Below are 25,802 nucleotides of genomic sequence, written 5' to 3'. Positions count from 1 at the left end.
GTGTAGAAAGTCTGTAAACGTGACTCAGCGTGAAATATGTTAATAATTTCACCCGAAAGTGTGAAACCGCAACTTTCAGGTTCTGTTTCAAAAGTAAATCTCATTCAAAACCTCATCAATTATTAAAATAACGGCCTGAGAACGGAGACTTTGTGTGGTAAACTCCACGTGATTAAATGAGATGCAAAACACAGATTTATTCTTTCTGCCAATAGTGATAATACTCGACAACAGATGTTTGTTTTTGACAACTGGTAAACTGAAGTAATCATAAACATCTATTACTCATCCTTCCACATGATTGTTTTTTTATATATATATATTAATATCACTTCATTACTTTATTTCCCAGCCAGACAAATTAGTAAACTACTGTCTCTTCAGTTAGTATTAGCTCTATTGCTGCCTGTAAGGCATTAAATTAATGCTAATAATAATAATTATTGTTAAGCTGAGTCATGTAGCCGGTTGATGTTGGTGTGTAGCATTAAATAAACAACCAGGATGTTTTTCAGGTTCTTCTTTTCCCTCCAGGAACACTTTCCTGAGTTGACTCACAGTGATAAAAATTGCTTTTCAATTATATTATATGGCAGAACAGCGTTTCTTTTGATGGAAATGTTTTTGGGTTTTTTTACGGTAAAATATTATAAATATATCTTAAACGTGAAATCAACAGTGCTAATATCATTTTAATATAAAAAAAAGTTGCACCGTATTTATTATGGTAAAGTTCTGGCAACCTGTTGTTTTTACGGTAAAAAACCGGCAGCTGTGGTTGCCAGAACTTTACTTTAATAAATACAGTAATACGGATATAATTGACAAGAAAATACTTTATAAATGCTGCATAAATTAAAGCCTTTACCATTAAATATTACAGTATATTTCTGTTAGAGATATGGTGTTTAGTACATTTAACAGTGAGAAAAAGTATTTTTTACAAAAGATAAATACAAAAATTACTGTGGTGGCTTGTATATATATTACATTAAATACATGTATTTTTTTAAAAACAAAACTGTAAAAAAATCCTGTTTTGGCTGATACAAACATTTACAGTGTTTCATTGTTACTGAAACTGAATTAACTTATTTATCATTTTACGTCTTTTATTGTCATGGTTTAGCAGTTTTTCACCGTAAAATGTACAGACATTTTTTACAGTGTACAACTGCCAGTTTTTCACCATAAAAACAACATTGCATTACAATTTTTACAGTGCATTGCAACCGAATTCTTGACCAAATAATTAACACAATAGCACAGGCTGACCTTGTTTACCCAAATGATTAGTGTGCACTTTATACAGCTACATTTCAACAGGCTTTTAAAGATTGTAGCGGTGTTTTCTACGACAGAACGGCCTGCTGACGTCAAACTCTCCGGCATGCACTGAATCCTGAAAGTCAATAACTTACTCCACTTGGCCAGAGGACCGTTTGCCTCTCAGAGAGGGAGAGAAGAGAGTTTTCGGGGCGGTGCAGGGAGAGAAAAATGCATTGTGGCCGAGCCAAACTCTGCCTGTTTGAAAGAGGCTTATAAAAACTGTGAATGCATGTGTTTCATTCCAAGGCTGTAAAGTCAGATTTGCAGAGTGCCTTTGTCCTGGAGTAAACCAAACTAAACCAAACGCTTTCTGTTCTCCTTTAAAAAAGAGAAGTGAGCTAATTACTGAGAGGACGGCTCTGTGTCGGGGACAGAGGTCACAGTCGGATCCTGTCCATCAGTAGTTTAGACTTTTTGTGCCTTTTTTTGGTAATTTAGTGTCTTTTTTTGTTCATTTTGTGACTTTTTTTGGTAATTTAGTGTCTTTTTTTTTGGTCATTTTGTCTTTTTACATCTTCTTTTAGTCATTTAGTGTCTTTTTTTGGTCATTTAGTGTCTTTTTTTGGTCATTTTGTGTCTTTATTTGGTCATGTTGTGTCTTTTTTGGTCATTTTGTGTCTTTTTTTGTCATTTTGTGTCTTTTTTGTGCCTTTTTGGTCTTTTTGGGGGGTTTGTGTCTTTTTTTGTGCCTTTTTTAATCTCTTTTTTGTTTTTTGTGACTTTTTTGTGTCTTGTCTTGGTCATTTTGTCTTTTTTTGTGCCTTTTTTTGGTCTTCTTTATTTTTTTGGTCATTTTGTGTCTTTTTACATCTTCTTTTGGTCACAAAACGACCAAAAAAAGACAAAAACTTTACAAAAGAGATAAATTAAAGCTGCCAGCAGTGATGAACTGGCCCGAGCAGAGTGACCTGACGATTATTTGTTTCTTACCAAGATAAAAAATAAACATTCTGTGTCTTTTTTTGGTCTTTTGTGTGTCTTTTTGTGTCTTATTTTGGTCTTTTTTGTGTCTTTTTTTGGTCATTTTGTGTCTTTTTACATCTTCTTTTGGTCACAAAATGACCAAAACAGACATCCCAGTGGGTCTCCACATTCCCTTTTTAGGATCCATCTGCTGCTAGTTTATCACTCCGAACAACACTGAAATATGATAAACTGTTGTTATTATTATTGTTGTTGATGCCTCATGGTTTGTAATATATTAAAATATAGTACAGCATAGCTTGGAGCAGGATCAGAAATTAAGCTTTTTTTAAACATAATTAATTCTTCCTCTCTATAAACAGCGTGCCAAATACCTGCACTTGCTGCATGGACAGATAATTTCACTTGACAAGATTTCTTAAATTAAGATTATTAAATCTAGAAATAAGCATGTTGAACACTTAAAATAAGAAATTAACTCTTAAAACAAGATCAATTAAAGCTGCCAGCAGTGATGAACTGGCCCGAGCAGAGTGACCTGATGATTATTTGGTTCTTACCAACATAAAAAAAAAACTTTTTGTGTCTATTTTTGTCTTTTTATGTCTTTTTTTTGTCTTTTTATATCTTTTGTTGGTCTTTTTTGGTCTTTTTATGTATTTTGGGGTCTTTTTATATCTTTTTTTGGTCTTTTTATCTCTTTTTTGTGTCTTTTTTTGGTCTTTTGTGTGTCTTTTTGTGTCTTATTTTGGTCTTTTTATGTATTTTTTGGTCTTTTTATATCTTTTTTTGGTCTTTTTATATCCTTTTTTGTGTTTTGTGTATTTTTTTGGTCTTTTTATATCTTTTTTTGGTCTTTTTATGTCTTTTTTGGTCATTTTGTGTCTTTTTTTTGGACATTTAGTGTCTTTTTGGGTCATTTTTGGACATTTTTTACAGTGTATAAACAGTGTGATATTAATAAGTGCGTGTGATTCACGAGGCGTTCTTACCGAATGACCACGTCGTATTTGTTGATGATTCCTCCCAACGAGCTGTTTTTAATTGCGAAGCCGTTTCCGATGACGACACAGGTTCTGCATTCAAGGCTGCAGGGAAAACAACAACAACAGTGTAGAAAACATGAGAAACACTCTGCAGACACATAACGGACAACAGATTCATCACCACAGCAATAGCACCCGAGGGTGCTCTCTTGACCATAATGAGGGACAGTTATGTGGCGAAGCACTAACAGCTACCCATAAGTACCATAATCACAGTGATGAAGTAATGCAGCACTGAAACATATTACAGGAAGAGAACCACAGCTGGAACACATCAGGAACAATCATAATGTCTTCAAAAATATTCCTGTTTTAGTGTCAATAAGAAGCAGAGGAAGAACTAGGGCTGGGAGATATATCAATATAAAAGATATATTGATATATTTTTAAATGTGATATGGAATTAGACCATACACTGTAGGAAAAAAACAGTTTTTTAAGGTAAAAAACCAGCAGCTGTTGATGTTTTATTCCATATTTTACCGTAAAAAAAGTTTTTCCATCAAAATATCAGCAAAAACTCTTATTTAGACTGAGTTTTAGGGTAATTTTATCCTTGTGACATTATGGTATTTCTTCTTTAATTGTACATGAAAAAAACAGTTTTCTACAGTTTAGAATTTTTGTTCTTTGATTTACAGTAATTAAAAGCGTCTAAACTGTAAGAAAAACTGTTGTTTTTACGGTAAAAAACCAGCAGCTGTGGTTGCCAGAACTTTACTGTAAAAAATACGGTGCAACTTTTTCTAATATTACGGTAAATTGGTATTAGCACTGTTAAGATTTCCCGTTTAAGATTGTCATTTTATTCCATATTTTACCGTAAAAAATAAAACGTTTTTCCATCAAAAGAAACGCTGTTCTGCCAAATAATTGACAAGAAAATACTTTATAAATGAAAATGCATAAATTCAAGATTTCACCATTAAATATTACAGTGTGTATCCTGTAGTTCTTTTTTTCTTTCTTTCTACACTGTTACGACTGTAGTCATATTATAGTTATTTTTTTAGCAAACTGCATTTGTATGTGTGCCCTGTGTTTTTGTTTTCCTTTTTTTGTATGCAGATTGGAGTGTGCCATGGCCGTGGTGTTATTGGTGGAGAGGTTCCACGCCTCCATATTATGCATATTGGGGTGTGCCGTAGCCACGGTGCGATTGGTGGAGAGGTTCCACGCCTGTGCTGGGATTGGCTGCAGCCGGAACCACATGGTTTAAATGGAGCCAAGATGGCGGCCGTCAGTGGCAGCAGGCTTATTCCTCATCCTCCTCTTCTCCCAACTGGTTCACACAATTTGAGATCACTTGTGGTTTTGGACTTAATTCCTTTGTTTTGAGCAGTAAGGGTGGTTTGCCAGGTTTTGTTTCTCGTTTTCTCTTGTTTAAGTAGGTAAGATTTTGTATCTTTTGGTTTTTCAGGTAAATTTATTATTTTTGAGATAGAAGTGTTTTGTTTGTTATTTTGGCTTTAGTCCACCCCTAAGTTGAAGAATATTTGTATTTACTTAAGTTCTCTTTGTAAATAAATATTTAAGCATTCTTCAAACCAATCTTTGTTTGTGGCTACTTGTGGCATAACATGAAATGGGGGCTCGTCCGGGATCCCGTCGCACTTTCCGGTGAGTATATTTTTTCTGGTTGGCAGTTTTGTGTGTGTGGGGGGGGGGGATCATGGAGTTTTCACTGGATGATTTTGTGGCCAGTCCCTCTTTGGCTAAAATTGATAAATGCAAAAAAGCAGACCTATTGATTCTGGCAAATTGTTATAAAGTACAGGTGCCTTACAGTGCCAATAAAGCAGAGCTCAAACAATTGCTGTGTGAGGAGTTGGTGGAGCAGGGCGTCCTATCAATCCCAGCTGCTTATGTGGGTGAAGCTGCTGCGGGTGATGCAGCCAGTGACGCACCGATGGCAGAGGTGAAAGTGGCGGGGGCTGCTGACATACTCGCTGCTGGTGTGGAGCTTGGGCCGGTCACGGATCCTCTCATGGGTAACATGAGCACAGAGGATTTCCGCATAGCCCTCCAAATAAAGGAGGTAGAAACAAAAAACAAGCAGCTAGAGGTGCAAGCCATGCATCTGCGCATCAGGGCTCTCGAGCTGGAAAAAGGAGTCCATGTAGCCTCCACCCCGGTGTCTCCTCTTGGCCGCAGCTCTGTTTCTGCTCCTGTTTTTGATATCAGTAAGCACATTGTTTTGGTCCCTCCATTTCGTGAGTCTGAGGTAGACTATTATTATAGTAGACTATTATTATAGACTATTGATTATTTCAGCGCCTTCGAGCAGATAGCTGCCGCCCTGAGTTGGCCCAAAGAGTTCTGGTCCCTTCTCCTCCAGTGTAAATTAGTGGGGAAAGCTCAAGAAGTCTGTGCCAGTCTGTCTATTGAAGACAGTCTTGACTATAAAGTCCTGAAAAAGACTGTGTTGCAGGCCTACGAGCTGGTCCCCAAAGCATATCGTCAAAAATTCAGAAACAGTGAGAAAACTGCCAATCAGACATATGTAGAGTTTGTGCGCGACAAGAGTGTTTTGTTTGACAAATGGTGCCAGGCATGTAATGTAAAAACCATGGCGGAAATGAGAGAGCTCATTCTGCTTGAAGAATTCAAAAAATGTTTGCCGGAACAAATTGTTGTCTATTTGAACGAACAAAAAGAATCCTCGGTAACAAAAGCTGCTGTTCTAGCTGACGAATTCATTTTGACGCACAAAAGTGTTTTTTCTGTGCCGGCACCTCGTCTTTCGTCTGTAATGCCTGAGCGCAGAAATAGATCGCCAAAGCTGATGCGTAAAAGCACTTTACCAGCTGCGAGTGGGAGTCGCGAGTGTTATTATTGCCATGAGCCAGGCCATTTGATTGCTGTCTGTCCGGCTCTTAGAAAAAAAGAACACAAAAATGGTAAACCTCCTGCAGGTGTGGGTTTCATAAATACTGCGTCCCCGACTGTAAAACACACAGAGCCTTTACCTAAAGCAGAGGTACAAGTAAAGGTTGACCCTCGTTTCAAGCCGTTCGTTTCTCACGGGTTTGTTTCTATAACCGGCGAGGAATCTGAAAGTGCCGGTAACCATTCTCCGCGATACAGCCGCCTATCATTCATTCATGCTGGCTAGTGTCCTACCACTCTCGAGCGAAACCTCTTGTTCTTCTGATTTGCTAGTGTGGGGAATAAAAATGAGTGAACTTAACGCCCCACTTCACATGATCCACTTGCATTCGCCACTCGTGTCGGGGCATGTAAAAGTTGCCGTACTCCCACGGTTTCCGATTGGCGGCATTTCGTTTATTTTGGGTAACGACTTGGCAGGAGGAAAAGTGTTTCCTCTGCCTGAAGTAGTTAAGGATCCCATTTCGTCTGCTTGCTGCCCTACCTCTGTCTCTTCTGATGTATCTGTGCCAAATTTGTTTCCTGTGTGCGCAATTACACGTGCACAGGCTCGTAAATTGGGTGAAACTGTGGATTTGTCTGAGTCGTTTATGGCTACATTAGATGAGGGTGAGCCCTCCTTCTCAGTGCCCGCCAATACTGAGCATGAAAAGTTACCAAAATGTGTTAATGAGTCTGATCTCCTTCCTGCTGACACAGACCTGAGTTTAAACGTGACCCGAGAAATGTTGATTGATGCTCAGAAAAATGATCCGTCTCTAACTTTGTGTCTGTCCTCCGTTGTAGCCGCCGAGGAAGACAGCAAGCCCTGTGTGTTTTTTCTGTACAACGGTGTCTTAATGAGACGGTGGAGTCCCGACTCCAGTGAGATACGCGTTGTAAATCAGGTAGTTGTGCCAACAGACTATCGAGCGCAAATTTTGAGTCTGGCACATGATCCGCCCTTAGCTGGTCACCTTGGTGTTAAAAAGACGTACCATCGTGTGTTGCGCAATTTCTTTTGGCCCGGGTTAAAAGCCGATGTAGCAAAGTATTGCCGCACCTGTCACATATGTCAAGTTGTGGGAAAGCCGAATCAACCTGTTCCTCCGGCCCCTCTGCACCCAATCCCAGTGCTTGGGGAGCCGTTTGAACGAGTGTTGGTAGATTGTGTGGGTCCATTACCAAAAACTAAATCCAGCCATCAGTATATTTTGACTGTGATGTGCGCTGCGACGCGGTACCCTGAGGCCATCCCACTGCGAACTCTCAGTGCAAAACCAGTTGTCAAAGCTCTCACTTTTCACCGTGGTTTGCCAGGTTTTGTTTCTCGTTTTCTCTTGTTTAAGTAGGTAGGGAGGTAAGATTTTGTATCTTTTGGTTTTTCAGGTAAATTTCTTATTTTTGAGATAGAAGTGTTTTGTTTGTTATTTTGGCTTTAGTCCACCCCTAAGTTGAAGAATATTTGTATTTACTTAAGTTCTCTTTGTAAATAAATATTTAAGCATTCTTCAAACCAATCTTTGTTTGTGGCTACTTGGGAGATGGGGAAGATGGGGCCTTTTCATGTTGTGCTCTAGGCCCCCTAGACTGGGGCATAACAACACTGTAAAAAATGTCTGTAGATTTTACAGTGAAAAACTGCTAAACCATGACAGTAAAAGACGTAAAATGATAAATGAGTTAATTCAGTTTCATTAACAATGAAACACTGTAAATGTATATATCAGCCAAAACAGTGTGTTTTTTTTTATTTTATTTTTTATAGTTTTTTTTCTTTTTTAATAAATTACTCCACTGTAAAAACACTGGCACCGTGTTTGGAACAAAAAACACAAAATTACCAAAAAAGGATGTAAAATGAATAAAAAAGAAACAAAATTACTGAAAAAGGATGTAAAATAATAATAAAAAAAACATGACAGTAAAATGATAAATGAGTTAATTCAGTTTCGGTAACAAAGAAACACTTTATATGTATAAAAATGCCAAAACTGTATTTTTAAAATAAATTACTCCACTGTAAAATACACTGGCACCATGTTTGTAACAAGAAAATATAATATACAACCCATCACTGTAATTTTTGCATTTATTAAAAAAAAAAAAAAAACTTTTTGTCACTGTAAAATGGACCTGCACTTATATAGCGCTTTTCTAGTCGCTTTGCAACCACTCAAAGTGCTTTATACTACAGACTGCGCTCATTCACCCTTTCACACACACATTCATACTGGTGGCAGAGGCTACCCTAAACGGTGCCACCTGCCACCAATGGGAATTCATTCACACACCGATGAACACAGCATCAGGAGCAATTTGGGGTTCAGTATCTTGCTCAAGGATACTTCGGCATGTAGGCTGCGACGGTCAGGGATCGAACCATCAACCCTGCGGTTGGGGGCCGACCAACTCCACCAACTGAGCCACAGCCGCCCTAAAAGGTGGTTGTATGTATGTGGTTTTTAAAGTTAAAAAGCTTATCATAAAAATGTGGCTTAAAACTGCATAAAAAGTCATTTTATGACAACTTCTGTGTTGTTCAAAGGGGAGAAGACTCAACTGAAAGGCGACAGACAACAAGCGTGTCTTAGATTTGAATTACAGATTTCTCTGGTTTTTAAAATTGTTAGAAATGAACCCAACTCAACAAATATATAACATACTAGGATTTAATACTCTGAAATCACTAGAAACCTGAGTTAATATAATGTCGAGCTTCAGTGTCGTGACTTGTTCACACTTACTTTTCGATGTTGGCTGGCACCTGATAATTTGCAATAACGGCAAGAACTTTCAGTAGCAGCAGCTCTGGAGGGAGTGAGAGAAGGGTTTTGAATACAGATGTGCAATTCAAAGTGGAAGCCTACGATGACTGAATTATGATCTTTTTTTTCACAGCACTGTGACTTTATGACAGTAAAGCATCACTGTCAAGAGTATTCTGTGTTTATATGGAGAGAAAAAAAACAGGATGATAATATTTACATGGATTAAAGTAAAAAAAAAATGTTCTGACTGAAATTGTATTCGCGCTACAGCCAAGTCACATGCAGTGTTTGTGAAACATGTTCCAGGTTACTTGACACCTGCTGAAGAAATACTAATGCATAAGAATCAAGCACCAAATGCAGCCATCACATTAAAATGCTCAACCAAGATGTTTACAAGAGGATTTTAAACAGCTGCATCTATTGCTTTTTATTTGTCTTTTCAATTCTTTTTTTTTTTGCAAAGCTTGTCTTTACTCTCTAAAATAATCAAGCATCTACATAATTTTTCATTACATGTTTTTATTTTCCTTAATATTTCTAGTAAACCTTTTATACATTCTAACTGCTGAGAACCTTCACAGCTTCTCTCAGTTTCCTTTCCTTTTGTTTGTTCAGGAGCCGCAAGGAAAGAACGAGTCAAAGCAGAACAGTCCTCCTGCAGCAGTCTCTCTCAGCTGCAGAGCAGGAGGGGATGTTAACCCTTAGCATCCAATCAGCAAATTGCTAACAGGCTAACAGTTAGCTCTGTAGCAGTACAGTGTGTATGTGCTAACAGGCTAACAGTTAGCTCTGTAGCAGTACAGTGTGTATGTGCCAACAGGCTAACAGTTAGCTCTGTAGCAGTAGAGTGTGTATGTGCTAACAGGCTAACAGTTAGCTCTGTAGCAGTACAGTGTGTATGTGCTAACAGCCTAACAGTTAGCTCTTTAGCAGTACAGTGTGTATGTGCCAACAGGCTAACAGTTAGCTCTGTAGCAGTACAGTGTGTATGTGCTAACAGGCTAACAGTTAGCTCTGTAGCAGTACAGTGTGTATGTGCTGCTGCTGCAGGAGGTGTTCACTTAGCGATTTCTGTTTGCTTACAACGAGCACCAGACACTTTGTGCACAGTTAGCGATGCCGGTTAATTAACAATCACTATGTTTATGATCAGCCGAGACACTGTGCATAATTAGCCATGCTGCTTTGTTTATGATCAGCTGCTGACTTTGTGCACAGTTAGCGATGGTGGCTACAGTTGCGTCTCCCGTGTTTAATCCGCTGCGTATGTGATCACGGTCGGAACTGTCGCTAAGCGATTAAGCTACGATCCAAAACCAAACATCACCTCCAGAGTCTCTAAATCCCTCTGGCACGCAGAGTGAGCGGACTTTAGAGAGGGCGTGGCCTGAGACATTAAAGAGGGCGTGGCCTGAGACTTTAGAGAGGGCGTGGCCTGAGACTTTCCCGGTGGCCACTCTTCCCCCTGAAGGAAACACGGCTATTGATCTCATAAGTGGCCTCTGTAAACTCCAAATGACGGAAATCCGGCGTAGTGACGGAGAACTTTAATCCATGTATTATCTATAATAACATATATAATATAAAATATACAGATGCACATAATATGAACGTACCACTGCCCTTAATGCCATAAGGTAACGCCAGCTGTGACAGATGCTCCCTCCAGAAGAAATCCTCCAGTTTGAGGAAGAGCTGCGTCTGTCTGCTGATGCTGCGTGAAAAATATCAGAGCAGGAGTTACAACATGATACTGCAGTGAAATGTTTCTCTGTTTCTCTGTATAGATCAGGGATGGGCATCTTAAATGCTGCAGGGGGCCACAGTTTTTCATGGACACTACCACAGGAAACTGCAATTTTAAATATGTTTACAGTGCAGTAATTTAACATATTTCATGCTCAAATGCATGTAGAACAGTATAAATAGGAATACAAAAGGTTTAAAGCAAATAAAAATAACCACTTACTGTGATTTCTTTTTTTTCTCAGTGCAAGAACATCAGACCAACATTAATTACAAGAAGTAATTTTGTGCATTTTAACCCTTAATAGGGCATTCCATTTCGCATTACAAATTTCAACCCTAGAGAATATTGGAAGATATTACATACAGACAGAATGTGTAAAAAAAACATACGGACCTGGGGGAGGGGCGTAATATTTTGAGAAAAAAGTTCACAAGAATGTGCAGATTTATGAGATTTAAAGTGGAGAATCTGGGAGAAAAAAGTTGCTTTTTTTCACTTTTTTCTCGTAAATCTGCGACTTTTTTCACGCAGATTTGCGACTTTAAATCTCTTAAATCTGTGACTTTTTTTCTTGTAAATTTGCCACTTTAATCTAGTAAATTAATATCCACTGAAGTTACCAAATATGGTTGTTCGCCCGATAAAGGGTTAAACACTGCACTTTTAAGATTTCATGCTCAAATGCATGTAGTTGTACTGAGGGCCACTTCAAGTGAGGGTGCGGCCCGTATGTGGCCCCCGGGCCTCCAGTTGCCCATCCCTGATATAGATAAATTACATTAGAGCTGAGGGAGAGCTGGGAGGATATGAATGAGGAGTAAGACAGAGAGGATGGAGAGCTGCTTTCACTTTTTCTTTGGCTTTAATAACTATCTAACCACACAATGGACAACAGCAGCCCAGCTGCCAAACAGTGCAGTGTTCATACTGGCACGTGGAAAAGCTTCCCAAAATGTTCTGGTATCTATTAAGCAGGTAAACCAGACTCATTATGAGTAAACCCACCATTTACATGATGTCATTCAACAGCAATTTCCCTCATTAAAATCCCCTGTTGGCGTTTCTCTAGCGAGGAGAAGGAAAGGAAACGATAATGTTCTCAGAGCTGAATGTGGCAGGTTGTAATAGGTGAAACAGTTTCTGTTCTGTGTCCGCTGGCTCAGACTCCAGCTGTTTATCACCTGCTGACGCTGACAGTGAGTCTCTGAGACATTTATTAGCCTCGTGTGCTAGCTAGCTCTTCCCAGGAGATCAGGATTCATCTCTGAGGATCTAACCTGAGGCTCTAATTAGAGAAATGTCACTGTGATCGGCTGGAAGGCCTCCCTGAGACTGTCATGACTCCAGAACAACCAGGCAGCGATTTAATGGAAATATCATGTTCTTTAACGGGGATAAACACAGGGAGGATGACCATATAAGGTCAAAGGTCGGGCAGTGGAAGGTCCACTGGGCTGCAGAAATAAACAGACTGCAAAAAAAGGTCAAAAAAGGTGTTTAAAAAGCAGATAAAACAGTAAATCTGAGGGAAATTATCTTGCTGCATGGACAGATTTTACCTTGACAAGATTTATTAAATTAAGGACACACAGGAGAGGAGACAGGAGAAGACACAAGGAGACAGGAGAGGACACAAGGACACACAGGAGAGGAGACAAGGAGACAGGAGAGGACACTAGGACACACAGGAGAGGAGACAGGAGAAGACACAAGGAGACAGGAGAGGAGACAAGGAGACAGGAGAGGACACACAGGAGAGGAGACAAGGAGACAGTAGAGGAGACAGGAGAGGACACAAGGACAAACAGGAGAGGATACAAGGAAACACAGGAGAGGAGACAAGGATACAGTAGAGGACACAAGGAGACAGGAGAAGACACTAGGACACACAGGAGAGGAGACAGGAGAGGACATAATGACACACAGGAGAGGAGACAAGGAAACAGGAAAGGACACAAGGACACACAGGAGAGGAGGCAAGGAGACAGTAGAGGAGACAAGGACAAACAGGAGAGGAGGCAAGGAGACAGAAGAGGACACAAGGAGACAGGGAGGGTCACACAGGAGAAGAGACAAGGAGACAGGAGAGTTATTTTTTTTATTTTAAGTGTTCAACATGCTTATTTCTAGATTTAATAATCTTAATTTCAGAAATCTTGTCAAGGTAAATTATCTGTCCATGCAGCAAGATCATTTCCCTCAGATTTACTGTTTCATCTGGTTTTTAAACACCTTTTTTGCAGTGCAACCAGGCAGCGATTGAATGCGAATCATGTTCTTTAACAGGGATAAACAGAGGGATGATGACCATAAAAGGTCAAAGGTCGGCCAGTGGACGGTCCACTGGTTCTGGAGAAATAAACAGTGACTTGGAGGAGGTTTGGACAAAGAACAGATGGAGACCATATCGCTATTTTGTAACTCAACAGAGCCGCAAAAAGAGCAACAGTAAATATGCAGCTGGATAAACGGATAATAGAGGGAGAGAAAATAAATGAGAGGGGGAACAATGATGACTGAACAAGGCAGAACTTGACCAGGACAAACAAGATACTGTCTGGATCCAAAAATGGAACTTTATCAAGAGTTTATTGTTATCCAACGTTGGTTTTCGTGTTAAATCTGAACCATTTCATCAACACATTCCACTGGTGAAACTACAAGATTTAGATGGAAAATCCTTCTTTATAAAAGTTCTGTTCTTTCTCACTGACAAGGAGACAGGAGAGGAGACAAGGAGACAGGAGAGGGCACACAGGAGAGGAGACAAGGAGACAGGAGAGGACACAAGGAGACACAGGAGAGGACACAAGGAGACAGGAGAGGAGACAATGAGACAGTAGAGGACAAAAGGAGACAGGAGAGGACAAAAGGACACACAGGAGAGGAGACAGGAGAGGAGACAAGGACACACAAGAGAGGAGACAAGGAGACAGGAGAGGACACAAGGAAACAGGAAAGTCCACAAGGACAGACAGGAGAGGACACAAGGATACACGGGAGAGGACACAAAGACACACAGTAGAGGAGACAAGGAGACAGGAGAGGACAAAAGGACACACAGTAGAGGAGACAAGGAGACAGGAGAGGGCAGAAGGAGACAGGAGAGGACAAAAGGACACACAGGAGAGAAGACAAGGAGACAGGAGAGGACAAAAGGACACACAGGAGAGGAGACAGGAGAAGACAAAAATTGAACTTTATCAAGAGTTTATTGTTATACAACATTGTTTTTTTTGTTAAATCTGAACCATTTCATCAACACATTCCACTGGTGAAACTTCCAACATTCAGATGGAAAATCCTTCTTTATAAAAGTTCTGTTCTTTCTCACTGAAATGAGCTTTTCCTTGGTCCGAACAGTCTCAAGGAACCTGGCACCTTATGTTCAAATAAAAACTCCTGGCGTACCTTCCTCCCTTAATAAGCAATCCTCTCCCTCCAGTTTGTAGAAAAAACACAGACATGCCATTACTCACTTAAAGTTGAGGCTCTCCCACTTCTTCTGGGTGAGCCAGCCACCACACAGCGACTTGCTGCTGGTGGGAGACTTGCTGGTGCCTCCGTAGCTGAAACACACACAATCACCACAAACTGGCATCAGACTTACTGCTGAATCCATAAAAACCCAGCGGGCCAGTAGCTGCGTCCAGAACACTCAATGCAAAAGTGCAAGAATGGGCAAAATGTACGAGGGCCTAAAGCAGGGGTCTCAAACTAAAAATATTACCTGGGGGCCGCTGGAGGCAGGATCAAAATGACCATAAAAGACACAAAATTACTAAAAAAAACACACAACTATTTAAAAAAAGATACAAAATAACCTAAAAAGACACAAAATGACAAAAGAAAACACAAAATGACAAAAGAAAACACAAAATGACCAAAAAATACACAGAATTACCAAAAAAGGTACAAAATTATTTTTAAAAAGACACAAAAGGACAAAAAAATTACTTTAAAAAGACACAAAATTACCAAAAAAAGACACAGAATTACAAAAAAGACACAAAATTACCAAAAAAGACAAAAAATTACCAAAAAAAGACACAACATAATTTTTTAAAAAAGACACAAAATTACCAAAAAAAGACACAAAATTATTTTTATAAAAGACACAAAATTACCAAAAAAAGACACAAAATTATTTTTAAAAAAAAGACAAAATTACCGAAAAAAGACACAAAATTTCCAAAAAAAGACACAGAATTACCAAAAAAGACACAAAATTATTTTTAAAAAGACAAAATTATTAAAAGAGACATAATTATTAAAAAAGACACACATTTTTTTTTAAAACAAAATTATTTTTTAAAAAGTCACAAAATTACCAAAAAAAGACACAAAATTATTTTTAAAAAAAAACACAAAATTACCAAAAAAAGTAAATAAAGGGACCTTCCACACACAACACGGTAGAGTGCCATCCATATAAAACTCACATTAAACTTTCTTATCAAGGTGGGGGCCACAAAGACCTCAGACTCCAGATGTTCAGAATGTTTTAACTTTCAGTGACTCAGCTCTGCTCAGACCTCAGGAGGTTACTTTCCTTACAAGAAATGGTCATTTTTGTAATAGTGTGACCTCAACATGGAGAGCAGCCGGTAAATAAAGAAGTGGTGGCATTAGTGTGTGTGTGTGTGTGTGTGTGTGTGTGTGTGTGTGTGTGTGTGTGTGTGTGTGTGTGTGTGTGTGTGTGTGTGTGTGTGTGTGTGTGTGTAATTACCTCTGGAGAATGGCATAGGAGCAGTAGTATGTGATGAAGGAGATGAAGAAGAGGAGGACTGGGAGAAGCCTCAGGCACCATGCTGGAGACACAAACAGACAAACAACCAAGAATTTAAAAAGCAGAATTATCAAATGTCATATACAGCTGGTTTCAAAGTCTTTACACATCAACAGGATCACTGTAACAAAAAAAATGTTGTTTTTACGAAAAAAAACCAGCAGCTGTGGTAAAATTATATTAGCACTGTTGATTCCGCGTTTAAGATTGACATTTTATTCCATATTTTACCATAAAAAATAAAACCGCCGATGTCGCTTACTGTGCACAACGTCAGCAGCTGATCATAAACAAAGCAGCATGGCTAATTATGCACAGCGTCTCCACTGATCATAAACATTGTGATCTTGAATGAACCAGCATCACTAACTGTGCACAGAGTGTCTGGTGCTTGTTGTAAACAAACAGAGATCACTAAGTGAACACCTCCTGCAGCAGCAGCACATACACACTGTACTGCTACAGAGCTAACTGTTAGCCTGTTAGCACATACACACTGTACTGCTACAGAGCTAACTGTTAGCCTGTTAGCACATACACACTGTACTGCTACAGAGCTAACTGTTAGCCTGTTAGCACATACACACTGTACTGCTACAGAGCTAACTGTTAGCACATACACACTGTACTGCTACAGAGCTAACCATTAGCCTGTTAGCACATACACACTGTACTGCTACAGAGCTAACCATTAGCCTGTTAGCACATACACACTGTACTGCTACAGAGCTAACCGTTAGCCTGTTAGCACATACACACTGTACTGCTACAGAGCTAACTGTTAGCACATACACACTGTACTGCTACAGAGCTAACTGTTAGCCTGTTAGCACATACACACTGTACTGCTACAGAGCTAACTGTTAGCACATACACACTGTACTGCTACAGAGCTAACCGTTAGCCTGTTAGCACATACACACTGTACTGCTACGGAGCTAACCGTTAGCCTGTTAGCACATACACACTGTACTGCTACAGAGCTAACCGTTAGCCTGTTAGCACATACACACTGTACTGCTACAGAGCTAACTGTTAGCCTGTTAGCAGGACTGTGCCACTTCGATTCGTTCTTACTCTTCTTAACGAGCCCCTGTACACCCCTAGTAGCTTATATATGCCATTAAAAAGTAAACTAAAATGTGCATCATAGCTTACAAAAGCTAACATCCTTAGCCTCTAAATTTGGCTTGAAGTCTAGTTTTTAAACTCCTGAAATATTTATTCTGTGTCCAGCCTCTCATTTGTACGGAGCCCCCCAGGGGACACGGGGGAAAAAAAAAGATGGGTGAAAAAAAAAAAGGACGGACTTTTGCGAGATCCCGAGTTACTTTTGCGAGATCCCAAGATAGTTTTGCGAGATCCCGAGTTAGTTTTGCGAGATCCCGAGATACTTTTGCGAGATCCCGAGTTAGTTTTGCGAGATCCCGAGATACTTTTGCGAGATCCCGAGATACTTTTGCGAGATCCCGAGATACTGACGAAAGAAGAGGAGCAATGGAGGAGCGATATTCGCCTATTTTCCGGCCTTCTAACTGGAATAGCGTCACGAAAACCGCACCAATTTCCCCCAGGATGGTTTTATTTTGTACAGAAAACTAAGACTGACATTTCACAGGCTTGATCAACTCCCCAAAATCAGCGAGTCTGGCGAAAGATTAAAGTAACCGGGCCGAATATACGTCCTAGTGCCCAACGGCAGCCAGAGTGCTTAGGGACCGTCGCAAAAGTGCAACGTCTTTCTTTTCTATTTTTAATAACTCACTGGAAATTCATCTAATAAACACCAAACGACTTCTGATGTGTTCATGAACTCACTGTGGACTTCCCACACCCTTTATTTTCAATACACACCTTTTCAATTCCTTTTATTCAGTGTGTACAATATTTAAGCCTTTTATTTTGTAATAGCTCTCTTGTTTTTATAGATAGCCTATCAACACCAAACCACTTCTGATGTGTTCATGAACTCATTGTGGATTTCCCACAACCCTTTATTGTCATTAAAAACTCTTTCAATTTTTTTAAAAGGCATAAGTAATCAGTATATATAATTATTTCACATCTTAGGCTTTTATTTTGTAATAGCTCACTTGATTTTATAGATATCAACACTAAACCACTTCTGATGTGTTCATGAACTCATTGTGGATTTCCCACAACCCTTTATTTTCAATAAACCCCCTTTTTTAAAGGCACAAGTAATATGTGTGTATAGTTCTTTCATATATAAGGCCTTTCTTATTTGATAGCTGTTTGAATCAGTCACAACCCTTTAGTTTCAAGCAAAACCTTTACAAGTTGTTTAGATATAAGGAGCAATAAGCGTGTATATTCTATTCATACTTAAGGCTTTTATTTTTTAATAACTCACTTGTTTTTCTACATATCGACTTCAAAACACTTCTGATGTGTTCATGAACTCACTATGAAGCTTCCACAGCTTCTTGCTTTCCTTTAAAACCCTTACAAGATTCTTAGACATCATTCATTTCTTTACATTTCTCATTTTTTATTTTGACTTCACTGTTCTTTTTCTTCAAAATTGCTGCTGTTAATTCAGGTCAAGCATGCAAATTGTCATTCAAGCATGACACATACAACCTTTCAGGTAGTTTAGCATTAATTGCAAGCTGTTAAACCAAAGTGAATAAACAAAAATATGATTACTACAGCCACAAGTATGCATCTGTACTTGACCATCAGCTCGTGATGCTTTCCAAAACAGAAAATCGAGAACAACTATAGCAAGCAATAGTGAGGAGTAAAAATACTAAGAGCAGTCTTTGTCTTTTGTTGAACATAGTCATATATAAATTGGGCTGCACAGTAATTAAATACGTAAATTACATTTTTATTCATTGTCTTACAGATGTCTTATGATTGGTGACACACTGGAAGGAATGGTATCTGAAATTTAAAGTGTTTGTTTTACGACAATAAAGGATGTGGGGAATCCACAATGAATTCATGAACACATCAGAAGTGGTTTGGTGTTGATAGGCTATCTATAAAAACAAGAGAGCTATTACAAAATAAAAGGCTTAAATATTGTACACACTGAATAAAAGGAATTGAAAAGGTGTGTATTGAAAATAAAGGGTGTGGGAAGTCCACAGTGAGTTCATGAACACATCAGAAGTCGTTTGGTGTTTATTAGATGAATTTCCAGTGAGTTATTAAAAATAGAAAAGAAAGCCGTTGCACTTTTGCGACGGTCCCTAAGCACTCTGGCTGCCGTTGGGCACTAGGACGTATATTCGGCCCGGTTACTTTAATCTTTCGCCAGACTCGCTGATTTTGGGGAGTTGATCAAGCCTGTGAAATGTCAGTCTTAGTTTTCTGTACAAAATAAAACCATCCTGGGGGAAATTGGTGCGGTTTTCGTGACGCTATTCCAGTTAGAAGGCCGGAAAATAGGCGAATATCGCTCCTCCATTGCTCCTCTTCTTTCGTCAGTATCTCGGGATCTCGCAAAAGTATCTCGGGATCTCGCAAAAGTATCTCGGGATCTCGCAAAACTATCTCGGGATCTCGCAAAAGTAACTCGGGATCTCGCAAAAGTAACTCGGGATCTCGCAAAAGTCTTCTTTGTGTGTGCGTGTGTGGATGTGGATGAGAGGCAGATGATGTAACATATATATAAATATATATAACATGGCTCACATATATGTATTTTGTATCTTTTTTTTAGTAATTTTGTGTCTTTTTTTGGTCATTTTGATACTGCCTCCAGCGGCCTCCAGGGAATTTGAGTTTGAAACCCCTGATTTAGTCACTTCTCAAAAATAGTTTGTCTTGTTTACTCCAGATGTTGTTGAAATAAGTGTGGGAAAACACCAGTGTGGCCTGGTGCTCTTTAGATTCCTTTGATTGTCTTCATACTGTAGACAGACACACAGATCCTCCTCATTAATTCATTCCCAACAAAAGAGCTGCTGCTGTGACAGTTTTATTGAAAGTTTCTGTTCTTGTTGTGGCCCACAGTGTTTGAGTAATGCTCACTACATGTCTTGGCTCTCGGTATATAAAGGCTGATTAGCTTATTTTCTTAAAGAAACAGTTTGATCGCCATGACGTTGCTAGGCAACCAGCAGAGACTCCAGGAGGTCAATGTGCCCAGCCAAGAAAAAGCCCCTCACATAATCTCCTGTAAGGTTTTTACTGTGGGGGCTTTTGTTTGAATGAAAACATTCTCGTCTTTAGATTTAGTCAGAAGAGACATTTCCCCTTTTCCACAGTCGTCTATACGCAGACAGCTGACTTCATACGTATATAGAAGTAGTATATAGTAATATATATATATATACATATATATGTACATATGTCAGTCAATCATTTCATAGAACTCTTGGGTATCACTTTACAATACAATGTAAAGTGATACAATAACCCTCATTTATAAACAGATTAATGTTTAATCATCATTTATAAACCGTATATAGGCCATTTAGAATGGAAAATACATAATTTATTAATGTTTAACTAACTAAATCATTTATAAATGGCAAATAGATATATAGTGTTGATTTTATGTTGATTTTTAAATAATTTTGTGTCTTTTTTGGTCATTTTTTGTCTTTTTAAAATAATTTATTTAATTTTTTCTGTCATTTTATGCCTTTTTTGTCTTTTTTGTAATTTTGTATCTTTTTTTGGTCATTTTGTGTCTTTTTTAAGTAATTGATTTAGGTTTGACTTCATGCGTATATAGAAGTAGTATATAGTAGTATATATGTACATATGTCAGTCAATTATCTCATAGAACTCTTGGGTAACACTTTACAATAACCCTCATTTATAAACAGATAGTTTATTCATGTTTAATCATCATTTATAAACCGAATATAGGCCATTTAGAATGGAAAATACATAATTTATTAATGTTTAACTAACTAAATCATTTATAAATGGCAAATAGATATATAGTGTTGATTTTATGTTGATTTTTAAATAATTTTGTGTCTTTTTTAGTAATGTTGTGTCTTTTTTTGTCATTTTTTGTCTTTTTAAAATAATTTATTTAGTTTTTTCTGTCATTTTATGTCTTTTTTGGCCTTTTTTTTTTTTTTTTTGTAATTTTGTATCTTTTTTGGGTCATTTTGTGTCTTTTTTAAGTAATTTATTTAGGTTTGACTTCATACGTATATAGAAATAGTATATAGTAGTATATATGTACATATGTCAGTCAATTATCTCATAGAACTCTTGGGTAACACTTTACAATAACCCTCATTTGTAAACAGATAGTTTATTAATGTTTATCATCATTTATAAACCGAATATAGGCCATTTAAAATGGAAAATACATAATTTATTAATGTTTAACTAACTAAATCATTAATAATTTTGTGTCTTATTTAGTAATTTTGTGGGGGTTTTTTGGTTATTTTGTGTCTTTTTAAAGTAATTTATTTAGGTGTTTTTTTCTGTCATTTTGTGTCTTTTTTGGTCATTTTGTGTCCTTTTTTTGGCCTTTTTGTCATTTTTTGTAATTTTGTGTGTTGTTTTGGTCATTTTGTGTCTTTTTTGTAATTTTGTGTCTTTTTTTGGTCATTTTGTGTCTTTTTAAAGTAATTTATTTAGGGTTTTTTTTCTGTAATTTTGTGTCTTTTTAAAGTAATTTATTTAGGGGTTTTTTTCAGTCATTTTGTGTCTTATTTGGTCATTTTGTGTCTTTTTTTGGCCTTTTTTGTCTTTTTTTGTAATTTTGTGTGTTGTTTTGGTAATTTTATGTATTTTTCTTTTAGTAATTTTGTGTCTTTTTTTGTCATTTTGTGTCTTTTTTAAGTAATTTATTTAGGTTTGACTTCATACGTATATAGAAGTAGTATATAGTAGTTTATATATATATATATATATACATATATATGTACATATGTCAGTCAATCATCTCATAGAACTCTTGGAAAGAAAGTGAATATACAATAACATTGTTCAGTTTTTTACACGGTTGTCTATTCTCCCAGAACTGAAACTCATTGAGTGTTCTGCTCTACAAAGTCTAACTGCAGTAAATAAACAAAGGCTTAAACTGACAAAAACTGCTTTGAAGTTTTTTAAAGTTTTTTTTTAAAGTTCTTTAACTGTCTAGCCAAATGTGTTATAGGTAGGTCAGTGATATGACACTTATTTCTACATGTATTGATGATGTCATTTTTATGCTCAAAAAACATGATGATTTATTTGACCTTTGACCCAAAAAATGTAGTTACTGCATCGCTGTAAAAGGTTCTAATGGTAATGATAAACAGAGAGCAGTAACTATCATCTTGTTGTCTTCTTTCAGCTTTTATATTTAGTTTTCAGTGAATAAACATTTTCAAATTGATTTTCTTATGAGTGAATTTAAGTGATTAACAAGATATACGATTATAAGATTTGCGTATTTTAGACTTAATATTATAAAGAAATGTTATATGTTAGTCTTAATTTCATTTTATAACTTTTTTTATTTAATCACTATCTAGATAATAATTTCCCTTTCAAATAAACTTTAATAATTTCTTTTATTTTTATGTTTAAATTAGTTTATATATCCAAAAAAAGACCGTGGTAAGTGCAATTACTGCTTTGGTTTTGAGTTGGATTTTGTGGTTTTTATATCATTATTTCTCTGAAATAAAGCAAAAATTTAAATCTAAAACTTTGTCCCAAGATAAAACAGACATCAAGGAGTTCATTTTTAGTTATAACTTAATTTCGACCAAGAATGAAGAGTGTCATGAGGATAATTTATTGTCAGTATGATACAGAAGAAGTATTTTAGACCTTATTAAACAGGTAATGTGTGAACATTCAAATGATGTTTCTTAGATCGTGAGTGTCACTTACTATTAGATTCACACCATAAAGGGTGGAGTGTTTCCTGTGGAGCTGTGAAACAGGAAATCCATTTATGGTCATTTCAGTTTCATTTCTCAGTACTGAGCCGAAACTGATACTACACCTGCATTAAATGACATGTTGAGGTTCACATTCTGGTCACTGGCTCATTCACTGTCGCAGCCTTTAAATAAATAGAGACATTTAAATATAAATTTATATTTTTAATTTTATCTTGTGGCTGTATGAGGAACTTATCCATAGCTGAGAAAGCCTTTTATGTGTCTTTTATATGTTTCCTTTTATGTGCCTTTTATGTTTCTAGACCATTTTTAAAATGTGAATTTTCTTTCTACAATGAAAACTATTAGACACTGCAGCAAAATAAAGTGTCTGCGGATAAAGATATAAAATAGGAAAATCATACAGAAATCTAAAATAATATACGTTATTAAGGACTTCTGGATCTTTTTCATTTGCTATTGAATTATTTCAGGAGAATGTTTTATGTTTTTAATGTCCAACTGACTCTGAGTCAAAAAAATAAACAACGGAAACTCGCTTCAAAGGAGGAAAAACACTGAATCTATCTACACTAAAAACTAAAAATCCTGATCTATGATAAGGGGGAAAAACTAACTAAACTCTCGAAGGGAAAACTATTAAATAATAACACGTACAAACTAAAAGCGCTCTAAAAGGCAGGAAACAAAACCAGATAGGAAAAATAAAAGATTTGACAAAAACACTGAAAAACTGGATCAGGACTAAAGGGGGAAAATAATATTAATATTTACTGATTTAAATGCCAAAAACCCCAAAAGGTAACTGGTGGTACAGATCGTTCAATAAACATTAAATTAAATTAATTAAAAATAAATTGAACAAAGACAAATTAAATACAAATTAAATAAACTGAACTGGTAACTGGTGATACCGAGCACAGATCATTCAGTGAAAAAAATAATAATTATAATTTAATTTAATTAACTGAATCAAGTACAAATTAGATAACATGCAAATTAAATAAAAGACAAAAAAAGACAAATTAAATACAAATGAAATGAAATAAACTGGTACCGAGCACAGATCATTGAATGAAAATTAAAAACTATATTTTATTTACTTTACTTTAATTTAAATTGAATTAAGTACAAATTAAATAATGTACAAATTCAATACAAATAAAATAAAATAAACTGGTACCTAGCACAGATTATTCAATCCAAATTAAAAAAAGAATAATTTAATTTACTTTGATTTAGATTAAATTAAGTACAAATTAAATACTGTACAAATTACATACAAATTAAATTAAATAAAATGAAAGACAAAAAAAGACAAATTAAATAAAGTAAACTGGTAACTGGTGATACCGAGTATAAATTATTTAATGAAATAAATAATAATAATAATAATTTAATTTAATTTAATTTACTAAATCAAGTAAAAATTAGATAACATACAAATGACATACAAGTGAAATAAAAGAAACTGGTACCAGATCATTCAATTTAAAAAAAAATAATAATAATTTACTTTAATTTAAATTAAATTAAATTAAGTACAAATTAAATAATGTACAAATTACAAACAAATGAAATAAAATAAAAGACAAAAAAAGACAAATGAATTAAAGTAAACTGGTAACTGGTGATACCGAGCATAAATTAATTAATTTAATTTAATTTAATTTAATTTACTGAAGTAAAAATTAGATAACATACAATTGGTATACAAATGAAATAAAAGAAACTGGTACCAGATCATTCAATTAAAAAAAATACTTGAATTTAAATCAAATTAAATTAAATTAAATAATGTTCATATTACTTGCAAATTAAATAAAATAAAATAAAAGACAAAAAAAGACAAATTAAATAAAGTAAACTGGTAACTGGTGATACAGAGAAAAATTATTCAATGAAAATAAATTAAATTTAAGTTTAAAAAAAATGACATGCAAATAAAATAAAATGCAAATAAAATAAAATAAAAAAAATTGAATAAAATAAAATAAAAGACAAATATAATGAATGTGGTTATTTTGTGAAGATCTGATAATTAATCCTGTCATCACTGCATGTTAAACAGATCAGATTAGTGCTTTACATAATATATAAAAGGGAAAAGTCACATTTAAGTAATCTGCTGTAAGCCCATAATAACACACCGGAACAAAGCATCAACATCAGATGAAATAAATAATAAAAGATCTTACTTTTAGCTGCCTTCTGGGTCATCTTCACGTGCTCCTCGGTCCTCTCATGTTCTTATCCCGGGACACACAGGAGTTATCAGGACCTCCTTCACATTGCTTCATCAACAGCATCCTCCCTGTCTGAGGTGTTAGAGAGAGGAAGCAGCCAATCAGGAAACACTGAGTCATAGTGGGCACACACACACACACACACACACACCGACTGATACACACAGAGATACAAATAAGTTGCATTTGCAAGGCTTAGATTCAGATGGGAGTGGCAGAGAAACAAATCGATGAAAGGAGGAAAAAACACAAGAGAGACGGAGAGAGAGAATAAGAGAGAGAGAGAATAAGAGAGAGAGAGAGGTAGATATTTTTTTTATATTAAAAAACTTTCATTCTCCAGACATATATATTTAAATACAAAATGACCAAAGACAGACAAAAAAATACATTTGACTCACACTAGAGGGACAACATTTACCTTAAAAAACATACAATGGCCAAAAAGTGACATAAAATTAACAAAAAAGAACTAAAAAAGATGTAAAATGAGGAGGAAAACCAAAGTAATCCATGTGATTCAAACATCATGAACTAAAATGCTAAATTACAGTGAAAATTAAACACATTTGACTGATAATAGATCTGATAGAGAGAGACATAGAAAGAAAGAGAATAAGAGAGAGGAGAGAGAATAAGAGGGAGGTAGAGAGGAAGAGGAGGGCAGCAGCAGATGAAGCTGATCACTTTAAGAGGATCATGGCCAACTGACTGATATAACTGAAGGATTTTTACGATCCTGCAGCATCAAACCAGCTTCAGCTCTGTGTGCGTTCAGATTACATTTAAATCCAGATTAACATCAGATAATGTTACACACATCTGACTATTTAATGCACAATTCACCTCTTAGCCACAATCTGTCCCTGATTCATGATTTACAGAGCTGCACTGGAAAAAAGGTCTAAAACCAGATAAAACAGTAAATCTGAGGGAAATGAACTTGCTGCATGGACAGATAATTTACCTTGACAAGATTTCTTAAATTAAGATTATTAAATCTAGAAATAAGCATGTTGAACACTTAAAATAATAAATTAACTCTTAAAACAAGATAAATTAAAGCTGCCAGCAGTGATGAACTGACTTTTTTTTTTTCTTACCAAGATTAAAAAAACTTTAGATTTAGAAGTGTTACATAATGAATCTTGTTTTATAGGAGAGGAGACAAGGAGACAGGAGAGTAGACAAGGAGATAGTAGAGGAAACAAGAAGACAGGAGAGGACA

At 36.3% G+C, this 25,802-nt stretch overlaps 1 protein-coding gene across 1 annotated transcript in view; it reads right to left on the bottom strand.

The window, feature by feature from the left end:
- The window catches only part of st3gal4 (ST3 beta-galactoside alpha-2,3-sialyltransferase 4), a 66,269-nt gene that overhangs the window by 20,958 nt on the left and 19,509 nt on the right, over positions 1-25,802 (bottom strand). The window contains exons 3-8 of the mRNA XM_059330626.1: positions 24,527-24,646; positions 15,421-15,502; positions 14,171-14,260; positions 10,558-10,655; positions 8,915-8,978; positions 3,246-3,341 (exon numbers count right to left, since the gene is read on the bottom strand). Coding sequence (XP_059186609.1) covers positions 3,246-3,341; positions 8,915-8,978; positions 10,558-10,655; positions 14,171-14,260; positions 15,421-15,502; positions 24,527-24,548 — 452 coding nt within the window. The 5' untranslated portion in view covers positions 24,549-24,646. The remainder of the gene's footprint in view (positions 1-3,245; positions 3,342-8,914; positions 8,979-10,557; positions 10,656-14,170; positions 14,261-15,420; positions 15,503-24,526; positions 24,647-25,802) is intronic.

This window comes from Centropristis striata, chromosome 4 (genome assembly GCF_030273125.1).
Source record: "Centropristis striata isolate RG_2023a ecotype Rhode Island chromosome 4, C.striata_1.0, whole genome shotgun sequence".
NCBI lineage: Eukaryota > Metazoa > Chordata > Actinopteri > Perciformes > Serranidae > Centropristis > Centropristis striata.
The sequence above is the reverse complement of the archived record's forward strand: the minus strand, read 5'-3'. Positions and strand labels throughout refer to the sequence as shown.